This window comes from Alosa sapidissima, chromosome 6 (assembly GCF_018492685.1).
Source record: "Alosa sapidissima isolate fAloSap1 chromosome 6, fAloSap1.pri, whole genome shotgun sequence".
Lineage (NCBI taxonomy): Eukaryota > Metazoa > Chordata > Actinopteri > Clupeiformes > Clupeidae > Alosa > Alosa sapidissima.
Genome location: NC_055962.1, coordinates 29,235,643 through 29,259,105, shown reverse-complemented (window position 1 = coordinate 29,259,105; position 23,463 = coordinate 29,235,643). Strand labels below are relative to the sequence as shown.

The window sequence follows — 23,463 nt, the reverse complement described above, 5'->3', positions numbered from 1 at the left end:
GTACTGGCGTTTTCTAAGGCTCCTCCCACGCATGAGAGCTAACAATTACTTCTAGTGGTTAAAATAAGAACATAATTGGCTTAACTTACTACTAAATTGTTAAATTTGTGATTAATGTTGTTATAATGGACACGATAGCTTCACCTTTACGATGCTTTGACGAGTGTCATTCACTGGAGCTGTTGAAAGATGACGGAATTCAAACCGTGACTTCAGCCGAACAGGTGAGTCAGATCCATTTGCTAGCTTGCTAACCTAACTAGTTAGCTTGCTAGCTCCAATTTTATGTTGCATGTTGTCAAATTCCTTGAGCTATTAGTTAACTGGTCGGCTAACTGGCCAACAGATGTACTGGACAGATTGTCTTTTACTCACACATGGAACGGAAATTACATATGCAATTGCCAATTTTGTTATGTAGTGTGTAGAATCGCACGATTTAGCTGCAAGTCTTGACATGAACGGTAAATTAGATAATCCAATCGTAAACTGTAGCTAACTGTAATGAATCAACTTCATAATCAACTAGTAGCTAAGGTTTTATCATTGCACCAACTACTATAGTTCTTCTCCTGTCTGAGTGAATGTCGCTGAAGAACTTCCATTACTTTTAAATCAAATCTGATATCATATGTGGAAGCTCTTCTCTTATTTTGGCAAACCACGATTTTCTAATTCAAGGGTCACCACCACCATTATAGACAGCTAAACTAGCTGGCTAAGTAGATGGTTTACAATTTGAAGAATTGGTGAGGGTAAAAGAGGTAATTGTTACAAATCATAGATGCTACAGTTGCTCGATTGATCTAAGCTTCTAGACCTATTCTGTGACTGTATGTTGTGTAGCATTACCAAGTGAATCATGGACTTCTGAGTGTTTTGAACACACACACACACACACATACATACACACACACACACAGTCTGATTATCATCCTTATAATTTTTTTCCTTTCAGAGAAAAGTAGAGCGCAGTATCCAAGAAGTACTCAATGCTTACCAGCAAATGCACAGCACACCACAGTAAGTGTGATGTTCAATACTCATAACCATCCTGTCTATACACTAAAGCCAATGTCCAAATGTAATTTACCCTTTTTCTCAGATTTCTTTCCAAAGCCATGGCTGGATATTGCGGATGTTTTCCTTTTACTGTCTGAGACATGCAGTTGTGGTAATTGAAAATTGATCTTAATACCTTAATTAAAAAATGAGGAAAAATCCAACCTTTAAGGACACCAATTTTCTTTGTGAATGAATAATGTATTGTAAATAAATAAATGTTCTTCCTTAAAATACAGGGGGCAAGTATACACACCCCTATGTTAAATTCCCATAGAGGCAGGCAGGTTTTTATTTTTAAAGGCCAGTTATTTCATGGATCCAAGATGCTATGCATCCTGATAAAGTTCCCTTGGCCTTTGGAATTAAAATAGCCCTACATCATCACATACCCTTCACCAGACCTAGAGATTGGCATTGAGATTGACATTTACATTGAGAGATGATTTTATGGAAAATATCCCATGCCAATTTCCAAAAGATCATTTTTTATGAACACAACTGTAGCTAGATGAATCTGCCAGTTGTCTCCTGAACAAATTCAAACACCTCTTCTACAATGATAAATGTACCTGCACAAAAAACATCACTGTATCATGTTGTTATTCCAGTTAGGAATAAGCGTCCCTGTCCAACTTGTTTTAACCAAAAGGCAAATTGTTATGTGATTTTCTTTGCCACAGCCTACTCACAACCCTTTGATCTGTCACTAATTACCAGTCAGTTATGAGGCTTTATTGTTTCCATGCCAACGGTTTCATAGATGTAATGTGAGGAGCTATGCTGCTGTGGCCACCTTCAGGATGAATCATCTCTCCGTTCGACTGGATATTAAATGTTAACAGCCCACATTCTATTGGTTTGAGCATATGGATTCCCCATAAAATGTACAATAGCCCCAAAGTGGTATTATCTCAGGAGTTATTTTGGAGGTCACACTATACATTACACCTAACACTTACACTAACAGCCTAACAGTGTGCCAGTGAGCTGGCAGCTAGCCTTGGCATTCCTCAAGGATGAGCTCAGATGATGGGAGTCTGTTATTTGGGTGTCGAGGCTGTTTCATTAGTCTTGACAAATGAGTGGAGAGTAATGGTGGTGAAGCTGGTTCAGCCAGTGGTGCGCTTGCTTTGGTCCAGGCACCACGGCTGTGCCCTCTCTGAGCCGTAAGGCTGTAAGCATGTGGAGGCGGCGAGTGTCTGAGGGAATGGTAGTGACTCATGCTCTTACACAGAGGTGCCAGTGCTGCTTCGTCAGACAAGACCTGTCAGCACCAGAAGGGCTTGTAATTGGGCAGGAGGGTGTATGATGTTAACACACGAACACACACACGTGCACGATGCACAAACAAAACACATGCCTAATCAAATGGGCGAGTAGATCTGAGTCAGATTTTTTTTGTCTGGCTTTGTTTTCATCTCTTACTTTTGTTTGAGCATAAACATGAAATAGTCCCTGCTATAAATCTGCATGGGTATGGGTAGAAAATAGTCCCCGCTATAAATCTGCATGGGTATGGGTATGAAATAGTCCCTGCTATAAATCTGCATGGGTATGGGTATGAAATAGTCCCTGCTATACATTTGCATGGGTATGAAATAGTCCCTGCTATACATTTGCATTGGTATGGGTATGAAATAGTCCCTGCTATAAATCTGCATGGTATGGATGTAAATTATCAGGCACCTTTCAATTTGGTATTACAAGTATTGTGATTCTAAAGTTGTTTACAATACAATATATTTAATTTTTACTTTTGCGTTTTGTCTACAGTCTAAAGGTGTAAAGGAACATTTTGTCTTGTTGTATAGAACATAGCAGTAGCACACAGAGTGCAGAGTTTTTCCATAACCTGATGACTTAAGAATTGCTTGTGCAAATAATTTATTCTCACAACCCATATTTAATTTTATTTATTTTTTTAATCTGTTTCAGACCTACGTTACTGAGAGAGCAACACTACCAGTATCTTAAAAAGGGTTTACGCCATCTTACAGATGCATACGAGGTGCGTTTTCATCAGCATGAGAAGTTCTGGTGTTTGACTGAAATGCATCTTGCACTCAGAGGGTGCTTTATGCGAATCTGAGATATGTGTAGCACTTGGTAGCACAAGTTCAGATGTACAGAAGGAGAAAATCTACAAATATATGATGTGCTAAAGTAATGAACAAGATGTAAGAACACCATTGGTCTTTTAAATGTATTGTTCATTTCATGAAATAAGTGTTAAATATAGACTTATTGAAGTTTAATATAAAAAAGAATTAGATTTTAGCTTTTAGAATTAGTTTTCCAGCATGACAGAAGTGTACAGCCTTTTAAAGGCAAAGTAGAAAACATGAGGTTTACTGAAGGAGCCATTCCATTAGAATTTAACATTTAATGAACAGATGAGTCACTTAGTTACTAGAGGTGCGTTCAGATTGGGCAAACACTGGTGAACATGTTTTCTCTGAACAGTTAAATATCAACGATTTGGTGTTAACATTCCCTTGTAACGGTAATTGTTACCTTCTGTCAAGCTCACATCCAGCTCCACTGTATGTTCGCGGAGAACCACCTCCTCAGACTGTTTGCGAGTGTTTGCAAACGTTCGCCTGTGTTAGCGAATTTGAACGCACCTCACGTTACCAGCTTCTAGCGATTTGTCAGATTACTAATATAGATTTCCTGCCACTCAGACGTGCAGTGTGTGGTTACTGGAAGTGATGTTGAGGTTCTAGGAAAAGTTCTATTACAATTGAACTCAATGGGATCCCGATTAAACCTCAATGTTGAAAAATATTCCATATTCCATCCAAGAATAATATTCCATAATGATGTTCTTACCAGCCAAAGATGTACTAATCCATGAATTTATATACAAAAGTGTCATTTTTATTAATGATTAGTACATTATAGATTCTTCTGTTGACATTTTTGGCCAATGTATGTTGGGAAGTGAATATGTCCATGAACCCTCTGTCTTGGGGTGTATGCATATGTCCATGCTGTGTGTCTTTGTGTGCATGAGCATTCTCTCCTTCTCATGTCTGAGTGCATGCGTACGTACGTGCGTGTGTGTGCCTGCATGTGTGTGTGTGTGCGTGTGTGCGTGCGTGCGTGCGCGCCTGCCTGTGTGTGTGTGTGTGTGGTGCGATGGCCGCTGACTCTGTGTGTTCTCTGGCCCACAGTGTCTGGACGCCAGCCGGCCCTGGCTCTGCTACTGGATCCTGCACAGCCTGGAGCTGCTGGAGGAGCCTGTGCCCGCCTCCATCGCCTCTGAGTGAGTCCACAGCCTGGCACTGCCACTGCCCAATGCCAACCCACACCCACACCCCGCCCCGCCTCTGCCCTTCCCCATTCCGACCCAGTCCAGCTCCACCCATCCCCTTCTGCCCTCTACCATAGGGTCGGTCAGCATGGCATGGAGGTGGACAGACTGTGTGTGCATGCATGTTTCTTTGTTTGTGTGTGTGTGTAGTGTATATGTTTTTTTTGTGTGTGTGTGTGTGTGTGTGTGTGTGTGTTTTGCCTCCACTGTCATTGCAGATTTTTACTGTAGAGATGAGATGCTGGGCATACAGAAGGGGATCGGATTTCAGATTTTGTTGCTTGCAACCATATGTGCTATTTCAGTTTGTCCATTTTGTATTTGTTGATGTACCAGTGTATGAATATGAACATCCCTGACACACACCTAGAAAGTGTAAGGGAATCAACTTGGACAGCATACGGACGTACTGTAAGCTAGTTGAAAATTCTAAGAATGGACTGCAGAAAGCAAATGGTCCAAAGTCAAAAGCTTTTGAGTTTTTGTTGGAAAAACAATAATAGTCCAAATTCCCAAGTCAGGTGTTTGTGTTAAGTGTTGGCTTAAATGGCTTAAGAGCTCAGAGGCGGCAGTAAGTAATACTGAATTTAAAATGACTCCTCAAACAGTGGGATTAAATGTAAAATGTTGGAAGAATATATAGGCAGAAAAGTACTGAAACATTGTGCAAATTAGGTACAAGGGCAGTGTTGGTATTTGAAGAAGTTCTTTGAAGTTGACCATTAATACATTAAAATATTATGACATTTATCTTCACTGATGGTAGCTGCCTATTGAATCTTTAATGCTCTTGCTGCACATGGTATAGCCCACATTAGCAGGCATTTGGCAGAACTGTTTGCTACACACACGCACACACACACACACCCCCCTTCACACCAAAACTGGAACACGATTCACAAGAGGCTGCTTCCCAGTTCAAAACCTATCTGCAAGCAATCATATTCTCAACCATCTCATACTGTCTACCAATATGGTCCCTCACCACAAAGGAAGTTACTGAACCCATCGCACGGTTATATTACCTGAGCTTTGTAAATTCACAATAATCTTCCCAAATGGACACACCACTACACTGCGCTCAATCACATGCTCTGTCTTTTCAAAATTGTATTTACAGTCATGCTATTTCTTTTTATTTTCAACTCCAACACAGCACTTCACAGACACTCATCTCTCTTTTATCAACACATAACATGCCTCAAGTGCGTGTCACTAGGTCAGTCTCCACGGCCCTCCACCCAGTGCCCTCATACAACAATGGCTTTGGCCAGAGGTCCTTCATACATACGGCTACCAGAGTTTGGAATGGCATTCCTCAACACATCAGAGAATTACAATCCAGCACACAATTAAAAAAAAAACTATAAACTGCTACTCCTCAATACATACACTTGCAAACACTGAACTCTATCTATAACTGTCTGTGCTAAGTCTGATGTCTATATGTTTGCTTTGTGTTGTATGTAAATATGATGTGTGATGTGCCCTGTCCCTGTTACTTGTTATATGTGCTGCAGAACAGGAACCTGCTGGAAATCAGTTTTTTTACTGAGTCAGGCCCGTTTTAAACTGTAACTTTGTTACTTTTAATACTTTCCTGTATAATAAATATGAAATGAAAATGAAATGAAATAGTTTCCTGCAGAATCAACCACTGACGTTTGTAATACAGTATTTTTGCTCAGTCACCTTAGCAAGTATGTTGACATCAATCTAGAATTCTAATGTAACATTTTAAAGGGACACTACACAGTAATTGTACAGTTGGATGTACAGTGGGATATTCCACCGTTTGGGGAATTACTCATTTTCCACCTCCCCTTGAGTTAAACAATTGATTTTTACCTTTCTGGCGATACCACTTTTAGCTCCATCCTAGCATAGATCATTGTATCGGATTAGACCATTAGCATCTCGCCTGCTAGCATCACATTTAAAAGTGACTAAGATTTCCGGTAATTTTCAATTTAAAACTTGTCTCCTCTAAAGTCAGAAAGTGTAATAAGACCAACGGAAAATGAAACGTGGCGATATTCTAGGCTGATTTGACATGGAACTATACTCTCATTCAGGCGTAATAATCCAGTCATTAACCAATTTGTCTGCTGCAGCTCAACCTTGTTGCTGGAAGTTAGCCTACAGGGACTATTTTCAGGTGCTGCGTGATATCATTGTGCTGCTGCGCCCGTGGTGTTCCTAGATTACTACGCTGGAAGGAGATTATAGTTCCATGTCAAATCGCATATATCGATATAGTTCAAATTTGCGCCGTGATCCTTGCTCCACGCAAGCCGCTGACCGGAGCTCTCTGCACTGAAACGTGAAACGCCACGCTACTTTTCTCATATAAATATATTTATTTCAGAAAAAGATTGGCCTATTTTATTTTATAGGCTTTTTTATTTTTTTATTTAAATGTGCACCTTACAGCGCTTTGATTTCAAAAAAGGCACTCCAGTTTTATGTTTAGATTTTATTGTTATTTGAGTAGTGAGTTTTCAATAAAACTACTCATATTTGACTGAACATTTCATTTTACAGCTCTAACTTTGCGGAAAAAATATCGGGATATATATCATATAACGATATTCAACCTAAATATATCGGGATATGACTTTTGGTCCATATCGCCCAGCCCTAATGCATAGCATTAAATACAGATATGTTGTCTCGGAGTTTCACCATGTCAAAACAAGTTGATAGATTTTGAAGACCTCATACGCTGATGCAGCAAACCACAAAATTCAGTTTCGCTGTATAGATGAAACAATGTAGTCTTTGCTTCTGAATGAGACATTTGGAAGTAAATACACTGGTTGTAATGTCATGGATCGTCACAGTAAGATATCTTGTGTCTTTGATGTCCAGTGTGTGTGACTTCCTGTCACGGTGCCAGACCCCGATGGGGGGGTTCGCTGGGGGCCCTGGCCAACACCCACACCTGGCCCCTACCTATGCGGCTGTCAACGCCCTCTGCATCATCGGCACGGAAGAGGCCTATAACGTCATCAACAGGTACGCCTCCCACCCCACCCCTTGACTAAAGGCCAATGATGCGTTTGAATTCATTAAGCTCTATTGCATGCTAGGTTTTGCTTTCTGGCTTTGCATTCTCTGCTCCATATGGAGTTCCCATAAGATCAGTTCAGCAGCCCCAGCTCCCGCTTCCATGGTAACCAGCTTTGGTGTCACCTCCTCTCATGCCCCCCCTCTCTTCCCCCTACAGGGAGAAGCTTCTGGACTTCCTCTTCTCCGTCAAGCAGCCAGATGGCTCCTTTGTGATGCACGTGGGTGGGGAGGTGGATGTCAGGTACGTTCTGTCACCATGGTTTCCGCGGATTGTGGCCAGCACACAGAGATAAAAGAGAATTTTTTCTCTCATACAAAAACACACAACAGGTTCCCTAAGGGACTCCTGTGCACATAGAAACAGGGAAGTAGTGATCATGTTATTGGTCATGCCATTGGCCCATTAATGGCTCTCAACATGATATCCACTAGCAGAGAAAGGTCCTGTTGGATCATCTAAATCAGTGATCAGTTTTTATATGGACACTAAGTATGTTTACATGGACATTAATATTCCGATATGAACCCGGGATAATAAGATACTCCCATGTAAACAGCCTTTTCCGATTGCCTTAACTGGAATAAGATCATATTCAAAATAAGTAATAACCTAAGTAAGGTATGTGAAGTATTCCGATTTAATTTGCAATATCGAGGTACGTTCTAGACATGGAAACACCTTATTCGAAATAAGGACGTTCTATTGGAATATTCACGGTATTTCACGACAATTAAGCACAGCATTATTGAAAATAACAACAAACAGTTTGACAACCAATGGTATTTCTTCTGGCGGCAAAGTTTACAAAATGATTTATAAGCGGAGCTTCAGAAAAGTTGTCGGGAATGAAGAAGAAGAAGGAAGGCTACATTTTGGGGTGAGGAAGAAGCACATGTAAGACAGCATAGTAGCGACATAAGTGGCAGTATAGCTTAGGTAGTGATAAGGTTATTATATAAACATTCAGGGAAGGAACGTTTACAACTTTTATAAAGTCGTTATTAATCAGAATATGCTGTGTGACATGTAAACCGGAATATGAACGGAATATTCTATTAACAACTCCATATTCCAATAACAAAACCATATTCACAATATTGTCTTATTCTGAATAAGGTCAATACTGGGAATATGGATGTCCATGTAAACATACTCATTGTAAGCTCAGTGAAGCAACCAGAAGGAACTATGAATGAAGGATATTTGTTTTTTTTGTTGCACTGCGCCAATTTGTGCTTGACCGAAACCACCAACTGTCATTAGTCTAACCCTTAAGCAAGGACCTGTTTGATGATCACCAAAACTGCTGGCAATACTCTTTAAAACAAAATGACTAAGTCTACAAAATTATTGACCTTTCTCAGGCATACGTGTAATGTAGAGATGATTCATTCTCCTTCTGCAGCAGCAGAGAAGGTGTGACTTGTACTAATGACCATGTTCATTTCTTAAATAGCCCTCACAAGGAATGGAATGTATTCACACCCTCTCTAGACTCGCACAGGGCTTGTTTATTGAAAATGCATCCTGTTTATGTTTATTGACATTAGCATCATAGTAAATAGAAGAACGTCAAGTCACAATTAAAATGCTAACGCAGAGTTTGACGATCTGCTGGGTCTTCCATTCTCTGTGTAACTGATACAATATAACAGGCAGTGCTGTCAGCTGTCGATAACACTGTGTTATTGCTCTGGGTTTTGTGTCTGGCAGGAGTGCGTACTGTGCCGCATCAGTGGCCTCCCTCACCAACATCATCACGCCCACTCTGTTCGAGGGAACGCACAACTGGATCCTGAGGTGTGTGGGCTCCACAGCACTGGGACAACTCTCTTTTGAACAACAGTCACCATTCCTACCGTCATTTCCCAACTATTAGCCACGGCTTATACATTGATTTTGCAAAATTTCTTCTTGCTATGAGGTTAATACATGGGGGCAGTTAAATATGGTATTAATATGTTTTTGTTTCTTTTAACTTGCATAAAACACTGTCCTGCGGCTTATACACAATGTGGCTAATACACAGGAAATGACCGTAGTTGTTGTTGTTGTTGTTCGTTGTGTTTTAGTAGGATTTGTAACAGTGGCGGCAGATTGTGGCCAGCCTGTCAGTAGCAGAAGCTGTGTATTGCAGCCTGAGGACTGTGTTTGATTGTGGTGGGATTGTGTGCATGTGCGTGTGTGTGTGTGTGTGTGTGTGTGTGTGTGTGTGTGTGTGTGTGTGTGTGTGTCAGCTGTCAGAACTGGGAGGGGGGTCTAGGTGGCGTGCCAGGTCTGGAGGCCCACGGTGGCTACACCTTCTGTGGCACTGCGGCCATGGTGATCCTGGGCAAGGAGCACATGCTGGACCTCAAGGCCTTGCTAGTGAGTACATATCTGACCTCTCCACTCCACCCACCATCTCTCCCTCGATCACACACTCACTCTCTCTCTGCTTTCTCTCTCTGCTGGCTTTTTTTCAGTTTTGTCAGTGGAGGGATTTTTCATGTAACTCAAGCCTTGCTCTCTCTCTCTCTCTCTCTCTCTCTCTCTCTCTCTCTCTCTCTCTCTCTCTCTCTCTCTCTCTCTCTCTCTCTCTCTCTCTCTCTCTCTCTCTCTCTCTCTCTCATCATTCACATCATGCCCTAAGTCGTGGGATTTGGTTGACGCTGCTCAGCTGTGACAGGGGCTTTCTCTAATGAGTTCTGTGTCACAGGCATGAGCATCAGGCTCCCATAGTGGTCAGTCAGAAGAAGAAAAGGCCTTTATATTATATTTGCTTACTGACCAACAGAAATTAAATGTTTCTCCATGAAACACACACACACACATACATACACCTATGTTAACACCAGAACTGAAGGCTTAAGGGTGGGCTAAAAACAACTAAACTGAATCAGTTCATTACATGCATAAGAGTCAACTCTGCAAAGACCCATGCTGACATTTCAGACTCGTTCATTAGTGCTCAAGTCCCTAATCATATTGCTCACGGGGTCTCGACAAGTGTTTCTATAGTAACCTCTCGAAAAAAGCCAGAAACCCATTAACCGCGAGCGGACGGGTCAGCTTGGCCGCGTTGGAGCGGCACGCTTCCTGGTCTTTCTGGTCGTGTTTTCGTCAGGGCTGACATTTATTGCAACCAAGGACACGGGAAGGCTTCAGTTCCCCCAGGACCATGTGGATGCAGCCCTCCACTGTGAGGGGGTCACCTGGAAAAGAAAACAAAGGAAATGACTGAAAAAAAGCACATGCTACAAATGTTAGCATATTCAGTATCTATGTTGGTGTTGGTCAGAGGTGAGCAAGCACCCCGGCTTCAGAAAGTAAAGTCCTGCTATGTATCCCTTCTGTCTGTGCAGTTAACACAGGGGATCGCCCTAATGAGCTGAGCTAGCTGGCGAAAGAGTTGCGCTAACTAGGAGTAACTTATAGGAGTAACTTATTTAGTAAATAGTTCAAAAACCAAGAACTTTTACAGTACTTTCTGAAATCGGGATGCTCACCACTGGTGTCGGTATTAGAAAGCTGAAGTGGATATCTGGTACGGATATTTTTCCGCATGCGTGGTGACCCCACGTCAGTAAGCGCTTGTCCCATTTCCCCCCCCTTCTCTTTACGTTCTTTAAAACCTGTATGCTGCCCTTTTTGTGCACCCTCCCCCTTCGTCCACTGCCCGTTCCACGCGCGCAGCGCTGGGTGACCAGTAGGCAGATGCGCTTCGAGGGCGGCTTCCAGGGGCGCTGCAACAAGCTGGTGGACGGGTGCTACTCCTTCTGGCAGGCAGGGCTCCTGCCACTACTCCACCGGGCGCTCTATAAAGAAGGTAAGGAGGGCGGGGGCCGCCCAGAGTGTGTGTGTCTGTGTGTGTGTGTCTGTGTGTGTGTCTGTGTGTGTGTGTGTGTGTGTGTGTCGGTGTGTGTGTGTCGGGGTGTGTGTGTGTGTGTGTGTGTGTGTGTGTGTGTGGGGTTGACGGGAGTAGTTACTGACCATGAATTAGTGTTGCTGTGTGTTGTAGTTTTGCTGTGTTTGCAAAGCAAAGTCTATTCAGTAAAGGAAGTGGAAATAGTGGTTTTGTTTTGCTGTAGAAGAGGTGAAACTGGTGGTGTAGGGAGTGTGTGCGTCTGTGCGTGAGTATGTGTGTGTGTGCGTTTATGTGGGTGGGTCTATATGGCTATTTACAGAAAGTACAGAGGAGTTTACAGCACAAGACAGATTGAGTGTCAAGTGTATTGGCATGAAAAAGCGGAAACAGATATGAGCAGCAGCTCCGGTGCCATAATGCTGGTTAACTTCACATGCATGTGTGGGGCTGAGTTAGATTTGTATTCTTATGACAACTAAGACAACTTCCACAATGATGACACATTTGAAACAAATACAAAGAATATTAGGGAATAGGATTGAAGCTCCAGCCAAAACAAGATAACGTGTTATATTAAAAGTAAAAGGATGTGAAAGGATCAAAGGGGTAGCCATGGCCTACTGGTTAGGGCTTCGGGCTTGTAACCGATGGGTTGTCGGTTCGATCCCCGACCCAGTAGGAAAAATGTGGGCGGGGGAAGTGGCTGAGCACTGCTCTCCCATGCCCACATCCACGGCTGAAGTGCCCTTGAGCAAGGCACCTAACCCCTCACTGCTCCCCGAGCGCCGCTGTAGCAAGGCAGCTCACTGCTCCGGGTTAATGTGTGCTTCATCTCACTGTGTGTACACTGTGTGTTTCACTAATTCACGTATTGGGATAAATGCAGAGACCAAATTTCCCTCACGGGATCAAAAGAGTATATATATTATTATACTATACTTATACTAAATAAACCACTGTTTGCCGGGAAAAGTTATCACATTTTAAATCTGTCATGTCTTGTGTCCATCTTACCTTGACCTCAGTGGTGTGTTTGTATTTGCATGTATGTTTCCCCGTAGGGGACTCAACGCTCAGTCTGACCAACTGGATGTTTCAACAGCAGGCCTTGCAGGAGTACATCCTCCTGTGCTGCCAGAACCCAGCCGGCGGCCTGCTGGACAAGCCTGGCAAGTGAGTACGGCCAGCTGCCTCGGCCTCCTCTCCTCCATCCCTGCTCATGTCTCCCTGGACATACCCAGGACTGTGTCCGTTAGCTGTACATTACCTGGTGTAGGGGGTTCAGTGCCATTTGTGAGGCTATTAGTCTAAATGTTGCAGCAGCTGCCTTGATGTACGCTGTAATTGTATTAACCAAGTACATTGAGGTACATTAGAGGACAACTGATATGCTTGATTGTTAATTATTTATTTGTTTGTTTGTTTTTTCTTTGTCTTGTGCTCTTTGGTAGGTCTAGAGACTTCTACCACACGTGCTACTGTCTGAGTGGGCTCTCTGTAGCGCAGCACTTTGGGAACAGGGATCTCCACCACGAGCTGGTTCTCGGCAACGGAGAGAACAAACTGGTGAGCGCCAGAGCAGTGACTGCTGCATGCAGCTAAAAACAACATAAGACTTTGAGCCCTAATTTAAACAATGAGCTAAGTGCAAAAGCCTAAAGCCTAATCTAATTGAATGACCACGCAAAATGTATTTGCTAATTCAATACCGTGAGCAAGCATCCTAAGTACAGACATTAGTGGATCAGCTCCATGCTCTTGTTAGTTCACACACGAGACACTTTGCTCATCGACTGACTTTGCCTGGCATTTCAATTAGGGCCCTTGGTGATTTTAATGTGCTTTAATGCATTAGCCTAATATATTCTTACTAAGGGCACAGCATAGAGCATTCCATCTAGCAACTGACGCAACGTGAAGTGCCGGTAACTGACCGACAGTAGCTGTGGGCCTTTTGCTTGTACTGGGCTGTGTGCAGTAGTTAATTATCCAACCGTGTCCCTACTCTGTTGCATTGCTGTGTCTCCCAGGCCCCGACCCACCCCGTGTATAATATCTGCCCAGAGAAGGTGGCCCAAGCCATACAGCACTTCCACAAGCTACCAGTGCCAGAGGGGCCCCAGGCGGGAGCCACAGGAAGCCCCATGGACCAGCTGTAGGCCGGGGACGCTGACCGCTGGAGCATGCTGACCGGGGCGCAACGCAGCTGGAGGAGACGGGCCCTTTTAGATGTTTGAAGTTACGGCGCCTCCGCTGGGAGTAGGTCCACTCGGAGACACATGGCAAAGTCCAGCAGCCGCTGGAGGAAAGACTTTTGGTTAGCTCGAGTCATGAGACTCATAACCGGGGATGGAGGGCATGGCAGATAGAAACTTGGTTCGAGTCAAGTGGCCATTTGTGTGTTTTTTTTTTTTTTTTTTTTTTTTTTTTTGTTTGCGTTTTACAACCAGTCAACCAGTCTAAAAACTGACCCGATTCTTGCAAATAAAACATCAATTGCTTCACTACAGTGATAATCTACTGTCTGTTGGTGTAATGGTCAGTAGCATCACTTTGAGGTATATAGTGCATTCATACTGCAGCTCAGAGGCTCCTACCCCAAGTGTCACTAAGCTGCTTTCAGACATAGGTGTTAGTCCGCATGTTCTGCGGATATCAAGCGGTTTGGCCGTGTAACTGAACAACATAACCGGACATTTGGAACTCAGAACTTGGCCGGCTCTTACACTACTCCCCTGCTAGTATTTCCAAAGGACATTATGTAAATGAGCTCATGTCTGAACAAAGCGAAAAACATGCAGAGATTCTGTTCATGTGCGTGTTCAACCACACAGAAATGGTGTTCACGTGCATCAGTGGTGCATCTTAGCATATCTGAATCACCTGAAGGGTCGAACCTTCGCTTGACAAAGATCCGTGTATACTGTGGAGGACATGTCTGGAAGCAGCTTCTGAAAGCCCCTTTAATAGGATGGAGGGCTTGAATGGATAATGTGTTATATAGATCCCTTGACCGGTATGCTTCCTGCAATGGAGGTTGTGGATTTCAGAACAGTGCAGTGTGTCCCAGTTGGCATGCAGTGCCAGTAACTGTTGTTAGCTTCCATGCTAGTGCCCCCATTCACCATAACCCAAGATTTTAAATTAAAGGTTGTATCAGCGATAGCGGGGATACGTCACTTCGGTTGATGTTCAAACAAAACAGAGCTAGTTCGCTACTCTCTCCCCCTCCCTCCCGTGCAATTAAAACTCTCCTAAACGTGCATCTCGTTAGTTATTGGTTGAAACACTTTATTTTGCTTTTGAGTGGGTTGCCAACCCTTGTTGGTATTTTTTTGTTTTGTTTGCACAGATGTCAGAGCCTAGGGTGCCTACAGAGACACGTTTCTGACAGCCTACTTATGGGGGAGACGGCTAGCGGATCGTTAGGAAAGATTAGATGAATTTGATCATTTATGTTTGGGCCTGAAATCGCTGATACAACCTTTAAATCCAGTGTTTTGAACCCAGACAGTGCTCTGCAGGTCAGTCTGGAAAGGATCCCACTGACGTCTGTTTCTGAATCCCCAAAAACCCAATAATGTGTATTTTTCTCTGGAATTGAGTAAACAACTGCATTTAAAACCTTTGTTTACATGGAAGATGTGTTTCCTGCACTTCTGAAACAATTTGGTTAGAGTTTAATGCACCAATTTCCAAAGTTAAATTTCACTGCTTGTTAGTCATCAGGAAGTCATATAGCGGGACGATTGGAAAAGGGTGTCAATGGGATGCTTCCCATTCAAATTTGTTGAGGCTTGTGTTTTTCCTCAAACATTAGATATCCAGATATCATGCTTTCAATAAACCACAAGTCATGGACCACTTGTAAAGGATAAAATAGTTTTTTTTTTTTTATTTATAGTCTCATAGTAAAGGTAGGCCTCAACTTGCAAGACAGTTGTTGGCAGTATGTACAACATACCTGTAGTTTCCATGGAATGGAATTAAACAAACAAAATACCTATTTAGTATACTCTAAATGTCCTAAATGGGAAAAAAACACAAATGGTAAAAGATACATACATACATACACTCAAGACACACACGCGCACACACACACACACGCGCTCACACCTCCAACAGGCAAAATGCTTTTATGGGGGAGGTTCTTTGAACCCCTTTAAATTTAAACCCGCAACATTTAAAAGTTTACCTTGTAAAGCAAAAACACAACAGCTACCATTCCTTCTTTTTACCTCAATCAAAAAAATGTGACTTGACATTCTATGTTTTTCATAACACGAGAGAAGTACATCTAGCACACCAGCAGTGTTCCCAAGTATGCGTGACCAATACAAATTGTACAACATATTCAGAGGCTTTGAAAGTAATCCAATTTTTTTTTTTTTTTTTTTTCAATTACAAAACCCTGAAATCTAAACTGAAGTAAGCCATCTAAATTCATTCTCTACATCAAGCTAAATGGACAAAAGCACAAGTTTGGGAAAAATGTCTCTACTCCATGACATCAATTTCAAAATAAAAGGAATTTCACTTTTCTTTATCCATTAACAAACGTGTTCAACCACTTTGGAGAATCCTGAGGTGAGCTTGCTTACAGGTCAATCATTGCTGCTATGTAGAATCACATTCTTTTGTGGAAAAAAATATTCCATTTATCTTTGTTGTTTGTTTCTACAAAGGTAAACTGCTCCTGGGTGACAGTTTGTAGTGGGCTGTGTGTTGTTCTAAACAGGTTCTTTTAAGATTACCAAAACAGGAAACAAAACAAAAAGGGATGACGCGTAAACGAAAGTTAATTTTTTTTTTTTACCCCCTCGCAGTGCTTGGAGATACACGTCTCTCCCCTGCTCCTCCGGACTCCACATGGAGGTTAATGGGAACAGATTTTTAAGGAAGGAAGGAGAAATCAAAAAGGCAAAAAAGATGCATGGAGTCCGTAAGAAGCGAAGCTGCCTCATCCGGCAATCTGGACAGTCCTGTTTGTTGTTGCCAAGACGCCGCTGCTGGGAGTGGGGGCTCAGACAGAGCCGATGAAAAGGGGGAGAAGGAGGTGACCAAACGAAAACAAAACAGGAAGTTACACGAAACTCATTTCCTTTCTTCAGAGAAATTAAAATGGCGAAGATGTCGTCCTCCTGTAGGCTGGCTTTTTTGCCCCCTCTTCTGGACTAAGATTTTTTTTTGGGGGGGGGGGGGGGGGGGGGGGGGGGTGTGTCACAGAGCGAGACAGGTGACCGGAGAGGGATGGACAGAGCTGGAAGCGGAGTGGAGAGCCTGGGGGGGGGGTGGATTTGACGGGGGCTGAAGAAAGCAATAGGGGCCATTTTATCCCCTCCTCCTCCTCCTCCTCCACTCACTGGATGTGAGGGGTCTTTAGCTGGCCTCGGCGCGGAGCTTCTTTCGTGTGGGCGGCTCCTCAGGCTCGGACTCGGAGCTGGACCCAGAGCCGCCGTCGAACGCGGACACGGTGCTGCCCTTGGCGTTGGTGTAGCGGCTGCCGTCCGATGAATTGTAGCTGCCCTGCAGCCCCTTCACCTTCTCCAGTGCACGGACTGCAGGGCCAGAGAGAGAGAGGGGGAGGATGGGAGGAGTGATTGAAAGAGGGGAGATGGGGAGATTAGGAAGAAATGAGTAGGAGAAGAGTATTGTACAGTGTTGTTAAATGATTGAAAATCATGATACAAAAGGCCACATGTTAAAATGTGTCTGTTTAAAAAGGACTTGGTGTGAGGTTGTTCAGCATCTATCCCAATTATAGCAGGAATGTTCACTGTATGACCGAAATATCTGCATATTAAGGGATTACTACAATTCCTTAGAAGATGAGAAACATAGTAAGAAACTCTGTATGGAACAGAGAACCGGGATGGGCAGAGCTCATGGGAAACCCCACCTGTGCCAAAGTCCTCCTTGCATAGGAACTCACCTTGCTGCTCCAACAAGGCGTTCTGTCTCTTGAGGTCGTCAATATCCTGCTGGTGTGTGTGGTTTTTCCGCCTCATGTACTGGATGTACTCTGTGGCTTTGTCTAGGATCTGAGCTCGAGATGCCTATTTGATAGATTACCATCAACAACAAGTCAACGAACTAAAAACAAAAACAACACGATACATGGCTACAACGCTACATCGCTACACTGCTCCTCAACACACTACCAACACTGGCTAGTGCACTGCAAGGAGAGGGCCAAATGTGGGGAACAACTCATACACAACTGTCTTCAGATGGCTATACAGTGTTCCACATCTTCCTAAGATAGTATAACCTTCCGTTATCATTCTCCCTCTTCACCACACTGAAGTGATTCATTGAAGTGAGTCAGGAGGATTCGCTTACGCACGCACCTTCATTTATCGATGCAGCTGTTACATTATTCGTGAAAACAGGACGTAGATAAGTCTATGAATAGGGTCACAAAGATGATTCTTGCCAAGTAAGATCTGAGTAGTCAAAGTAGTGAATGGACTGCCATAGTAGACCAACAGGCAATGTCCAATTGTACAAACGTTTCAATCATGCACCAGAAAGGCACTGTTTTGTTTTGACTGACTGACTCACTTATCACTCACTCCAATCATGGTTTTCAAGTTTATTTACTTGTGTGCTGTAAAGCCCTGATGGCTATCTGTTTGGGCTTACAGTCTGTTCAAAGTCCCTCAAGCCAAAAGCTTCAAAACAGGAAGGAGCAACAAATGTCCTGTAATTACGTTCTGGCACGAGACCATGATTTACTCCAGGTTGATTGTTTCTGGCTAAAGGATCACTCCTCGCCTCTCTAAACATACAATACCAACCATTCTCAACTACATGACCCCCATTACAAATACAATACCAACCATTCTCAACTACATGACCCCCATTACAAAGTTTCCACAGACACCACCATCTTTCATAAACAATCAACATTTCCAATGCAAACTAACTGGACATGAGGACAGGTGTTCCTGAAAGCAAATAGACTTTGTTATCAGCTCTACAATAACCTCTCCCCCCTTTACTTCCCAAATTCACAACTTCAACACTAATTTTACACATACACTTGCCCCCACATCTGGTAAAACACATAAGCTTTAGTGATACATAAATAGGATAAAAAAGATGAAAAAAGGATTTTTTTTTACCGAAGGTTTACCAACCTTTTCCCCTTGCAAGGCAGGGACGGAATCGCGCAGGCTGTGAAAACTGTCTTTGATGTGGTCCCTGCGCTTGCGTTCCAGAGCATTGTGATGTGCCCGTTTGTCTGCCTGCAACGACAGAGAACCACACATGCATTCAGCCAAAGGCCCACGAGACACACACACACACACACACACACACACACACGCCAGGCCCTCTCATCCAGTCTGCGCCAAAGAGGGGTAGGGGGTCGGGTTGGGAGCGGATTGTCGACACGGTGGTTGTGATGCGGCTGGCGTCATGACGCGTTGATGCGTGGCAGACACTGGAAGAGTCAGAGCAGCATCATGCCCCCACTAGTTTTACGGGAGACATGGGACGCTTACTTAGGACACTGGACTATTATTGATGAACTTAAAGGAACATGAGTAGATCTTCCCGCGGCAGAAGGCGACTGGACAATTGATGATTTGACTGTTATTTGTTTACTTGGGTATTTTAACTCACATGAGCAGATATTTAAAAAGTGATTATTTAAATCAATAATAATTTGATCTTGGTCATGAGAATACACTGCACTATGTACCCCCCCTTCAACTAGTAGTTGACGATGCATTGAAAGGCTAGAGAGAATAGAGTACTAGTAGTTGACGATGCATTGAAAGGCTAGAGAGAATAGAGTTTGGGTAAACTAACAGAATCCCTGAGCAAAACATTTTTTCCCTAACCTATTAATGGGAGGAGGAGGTCTCTAGTTCAAAGTGAAAATGACATCAGCTGGAGCCAAATGCCTCCAAGCAGCCCAGGGGCTTGGCCCTCTGTGGTTAAACCGGCTCTGGTTGAGTCAGCCAGCAAGCCAGACACAGAAAAAAGTGCCTTTGTCCTTTACTTCAATGGCAGCCTAAACTGATTGTTACAAATATGTAATTTATTAAAACAGGTCATACGTTCTTAATTAAGGAGGAACAAGCGTCAATGTTTTTCCAGCTCACTAGAGACAATCCCCAACAGTGCTTTGGACACCTTGTGCAGGAGTAAGAGACAAGTTGATTAACAGGGCACTTGTCTTTGGGACAGACGGTCTCATTGCAAGACTACCCCACACAGCCATTGCTCAATACCACAGCAAATCCAGATCAGACATAAACAAACATGTGACTGGTATTAAAAGGCACGTGCTACTTTGGTGGACTCCTCTAAAGCAAAGTAAATAAAACTTTAAAAGGGACCTGGAAAAACACAGACGTGCTTCAATGCATGAGAATGGTTAGGTTTTGTGTAGACGGATGTCTGGATGTTTGGGGAGGGATGTAAACACATAGGCTACTCTAGCAAAGCCAACACCCCCAAAATAATATGAATCTCTGACTGACTAGGCAGTTGGTGCTGGCACAAGATGTTATCTCTTGAGGGGGGGAAGACAAACCAGTCACAGAGCAGAGAGGGGATATCCCAAGATATTTCAGGATACTTAATTTAACTCAGTCACCTCTGAACACCTTCAAACTACATTCATTATGACCATTTCAAGGTACAAGGAAGGGTGTTGACTTAGGCAAAGTCAGTCAATCGTTCATTCATTGCTTATGCATGAAATGAAGAACATTAGTTGGCATATGTGTTTTTTAAAGATTGTTTGTTTGTTTGTTTTTTTTTATTTTTTAAAAAGAAGCATAATCTAATACAAGTGTTAAACACACTTTGATTTCCAACGATTACATGTCATGCAACAACGTTTATTACGGGGGGAAAACGTTTCTGCAATGTCTCTCAGTGATGACCACATTGAGTTATTTCCACGCAGCTCGACCATATCGGACAGCTCTGTTTTTCCTCCCCACAACAGATACGTCACTACTATAAGCTGCCCTCAAGCTCGCGTGTTGGTCTTTTATTATTATTGGTCAATTATTATTGCTATATTTTTACTATATTGCAAATCGCCACTAGTAACATTTATCAACATATCACTATTTGTTTTAATTGAGATTCGGATTTGAAAGAATATGATAAATGTGTGACACGAGGATAAATATAAGTCGCGGTCATCCTGCGTGCAGCACGTTAAGTCATTCGAAGCTCACCGACCAAGCTAGCAGCATCGGATCCGCGCAATATCCACTGCTTTTGGTGTGGTTTGTAGCGTTGGCATGTTAACTATCGGTTTAGCGAAAATCGTAACCCTCCTGACAAACAGTAACAAGTAAGTCCTGACAATATGACCGATCCCATCCCATTTCACCATAAACAAACACTTTTGAGTGAATTTAACGTTAGCTGTGTATGCTGTTCGAGTAACGTTAGACTGATTCAGTGACACAGCGTCGAGACGACAGTCGACCGACATATCCAACTAAACCCCCATCTCCCTAAGCTTCAGACGTTCACAACATCCTCTCTCTATTGACCTAACGAGGATGAGTCGGATCATAAAGTGGATGTACTGATGGCCAACACGAATGGAGAACGAGCAGGCTGTCTATTCTATACATATTTCAATTGCAGAGAACCCCTCCACCAAAGCTAAATATATCGATACATTTCTTTCGATTTCATAACCGCCTTGAAACTTAGTTGCAAGCTGGGTAGCCAACGTTATGTTTATCAACGTCACCTACCCGGAAATTAACTGTAAGTTAGCTAGAACTACAACAAATACAATTGAAAATATAATATTTAAACGTCTATTTTGGATAAATAGCTCCGTTAATTACGCACCCCAGAGTTAAATCTCGGCGATTCTTCCTGTAAAAGAACAGAACAGAAATGTATTGACACGTTAGCACAATTGTTTAGAAAGACTGCTAGCTGTAATCTGCTTATACTTGCTATATGAGAAATTCAATATACTGTCAAACTTATAATTCTGTCGTGTACAGCAGTCAATATTTCCCACCATAAAACCTTAACATAACGTTACCACTAGCTGCTATATTAGTCCAACTGGGTATCCATCAACCAACAAGCCGTCTCCGACTCGAATATCGAAAACTCAAGTGCATCAGCTTGCAATGTAATGTTAGCTAGCTAACGTAATTTATCTAGCAACTAGCTAGCTGTCTGGGTAACGTAGCTAGCTACATTTTCTGGGTAACCATAGAATACACATCTACCTAGCTAAGAAAACTTAGAAATAACCCAATAAAGAAATTTATACTCACGTCACTATCGACCTCGATGTCATCGTTATCGCTCATCCTTCGATGGAATACTTTATCTAAACGAAACAAGGACTCGAAAACAACATGTAGCTAGGTGCAACCTTATCCAAATGAACAGTAAAGTCTCACTGCAGAAGCGAAACGAGATCAACGAACTCCCCACACGTGACTCGCCCATGTACCACTAAACGACACGCCTATGCGACTGTCGAGGTTGCATGTGGATTTTGTAGTTTTTATTGTTGAAAAGTTACCGTGTGAAGATTAAAGTATTACTGAAGTGAAAACTACAATCCCAGTGTTCTGGTTCAGTGGACGCTCTGAACAAACGTAACATATATGTTGTTGTACTGGGAATTGTAGTTCAGACAGAATACGTCAGAAAGTCCTTAAATGAGACACGTGGACGTGTAGGCTAAGATAAAAGCAGGGGTCTATAACAATCATATCGGTGCAGTGTTCTATCCATCTCAATTGTAATGTAGGCTATAACTCTTGTAGCCTACTTCTTCTAATTATTATCTGGTAGGCTATGGCATTTAAAACCTGTCAATCAAACAAGGTATCCTATAAAGAGATAAAGAGAGAATTTTTTTTATTATTATTTTATTATTTACATTGACGTTCATTTAGCAGAAATGAGCAATACACCCTAGGTTGTTGTTAGACCGTTTCAGTGGAGTGGCCAGCTGGATTGATTAGGATCAAAGAGGTCATTCCATGAGAGGAATTCTGTGACCTGTTTGGAAGCTCTTTCGATAATTAATTATTTGATCATTTTATTATATGACCTATTATTTATTGGTATTCTTTTTTTTTATTGTCGTTGTTCTTATACTAATTGACTGTAGGCCTATAGTAATCTTTTGTTGTTATTAATGTAGAATAAGGGCATAATGATGTAGGCAAGCCTATAAAAATGATACAAAGGCCACCACAACAAACAATGTGTTTTTTGACACTGATGTATTGTCTCCTAACCATTACAGATCAAGGTCGTGAGGAAGCTCTGATTGAAAGCCATACTGTTTCCCCCCACCAAATCTTGTCCTAGATAAAGAGCTTACAGTACATACTGGATTATTAAAGCTGATGGATCAGTTAATGTGTACAAACAAGAACAGTGCAATGTCTATTCCCTTGAGAGGACCACATTTATGTGTGTGTGTGTGTGTGTGTGCACCCAGCAAAATGAGTGAGGCAGAACAGGATCAGAGACATACAATAAGAGAACAGTCAATCTAAACCATACAGCCAGCTAGGACAACATAAAGGATTGTCAGGAATAATGCTGTTTGCTTGAAGCAAAAGCAACCCTGTCATCAGGGATTAATGAAAAAGAGAATGAAAATATTACTCTGATAATACACAGCGCCATTACTGTTGGTGTTATGCTATTTGCTATAGTTATATTTGGGATACAATTATTACACACTCACAGTTACACACACACACCTCCTGTTTGCCAGCAGTGACTGAGTTACAGTGTTTTTAATCTCTTATCCAATCATGCCTTGGGAAGCTGGCTTGATTTATTGATATCCTTGGAAGCTGTTTTGATTGATTTAACCTAATCATGCCTCATGAGATGATTAATTGATTGATATATTGATAAAGTACACAAATATTTACATTACATTACATTAAATATTTTTAAAACAATTCTCCCAACAATTTAAAACAATTTAAAGGTAGAAGAACAAGTGCATCAGTGAGTGCTGTTTTTATAGAGTCAGGTGTCCGTTCTGGTCAGGTGATAAGTGCTAGAATTAGCAAGGCCAGTTGTAAGTAGCGCTACGAGAGGAGATACTTTCTGAAGAGCTGAGACTTCAGGAGTTTTTGAAGATTTAGAGGGATGACCCTGCATACAGTGGTACTG

The 23,463-nt window shown here is 42.4% G+C and overlaps 2 protein-coding genes across 5 annotated transcripts; one reads left to right on the top strand and one right to left on the bottom strand.

Moving 5' to 3' along the window:
* Window positions 1-9: 9 nt before the first annotated feature.
* fntb (farnesyltransferase, CAAX box, beta) lies at window positions 10-13,810 on the top strand. The gene is made up of 12 exons (XM_042094648.1): window positions 10-224; window positions 959-1,023; window positions 3,001-3,073; window positions 4,242-4,333; window positions 7,253-7,399; window positions 7,611-7,694; window positions 9,168-9,254; window positions 9,692-9,821; window positions 11,130-11,262; window positions 12,363-12,474; window positions 12,753-12,867; window positions 13,332-13,810. The coding sequence occupies exons 1-12, from the start codon at window positions 126-128 to the stop codon at window positions 13,458-13,460; spliced, it is 1,266 nt and encodes a 421-aa protein (XP_041950582.1). The 5' UTR covers window positions 10-125; the 3' UTR covers window positions 13,461-13,810.
* Window positions 13,811-15,169: 1,359 nt separating this feature from the next.
* Window positions 15,170-21,741, bottom strand: LOC121711251 (protein max). 4 transcript variants are annotated; one of them, XM_042094653.1, is made up of 5 exons: window positions 21,585-21,738; window positions 21,142-21,168; window positions 18,444-18,551; window positions 17,234-17,357; window positions 15,170-16,859 (listed from the first exon to the last, which is right to left on the bottom strand). In XM_042094653.1, exons 1-5 carry the CDS (start codon window positions 21,618-21,620, stop codon window positions 16,681-16,683), a joined length of 474 nt encoding a protein of 157 aa, XP_041950587.1. In that variant the 5' UTR covers window positions 21,621-21,738; the 3' UTR covers window positions 15,170-16,680. The 4 variants fall into 4 exon arrangements, with proteins under 4 accessions (XP_041950587.1, XP_041950586.1, XP_041950588.1 ...); XM_042094652.1 differs by having other exon boundaries at window positions 18,429-18,551; window positions 21,585-21,737; XM_042094654.1 differs by lacking the exon at window positions 21,142-21,168 and having other exon boundaries at window positions 18,429-18,551; window positions 21,585-21,741.
* Between the last annotated feature and the right edge of the window lie 1,722 nt (window positions 21,742-23,463).

Bases quoted from the DNA above. Each gene is read 5' to 3' on its own strand.
- fntb (XM_042094648.1), top strand. From the start codon at position 126: ATGGACACGATAGCTTCACCTTTACGATGCTTTGACGAGTGTCATTCA. The intron at 9,255-9,691 runs GTGTGTGGGCTC...TGTGTGTGTCAG, and splicing joins ACGCACAACTGGATCCTGAG to CTGTCAGAACTGGGAGGGGG. The intron at 12,475-12,752 runs GTGAGTACGGCC...GCTCTTTGGTAG, and splicing joins CTGCTGGACAAGCCTGGCAA to GTCTAGAGACTTCTACCACA.
- LOC121711251 (XM_042094652.1), bottom strand. From the start codon at position 21,620: ATGAGCGATAACGATGACATCGAGGTCGATAGTGAC. The intron at 18,552-21,141 runs GTGCGTAATTAA...CTGTCGTTGCAG, and splicing joins CGCCGAGATTTAACTCTGGG to GCAGACAAACGGGCACATCA. The intron at 16,860-17,233 runs GTGAGTTCCTAT...CTGGCCCTGCAG, and splicing joins CGCCTTGTTGGAGCAGCAAG to TCCGTGCACTGGAGAAGGTG.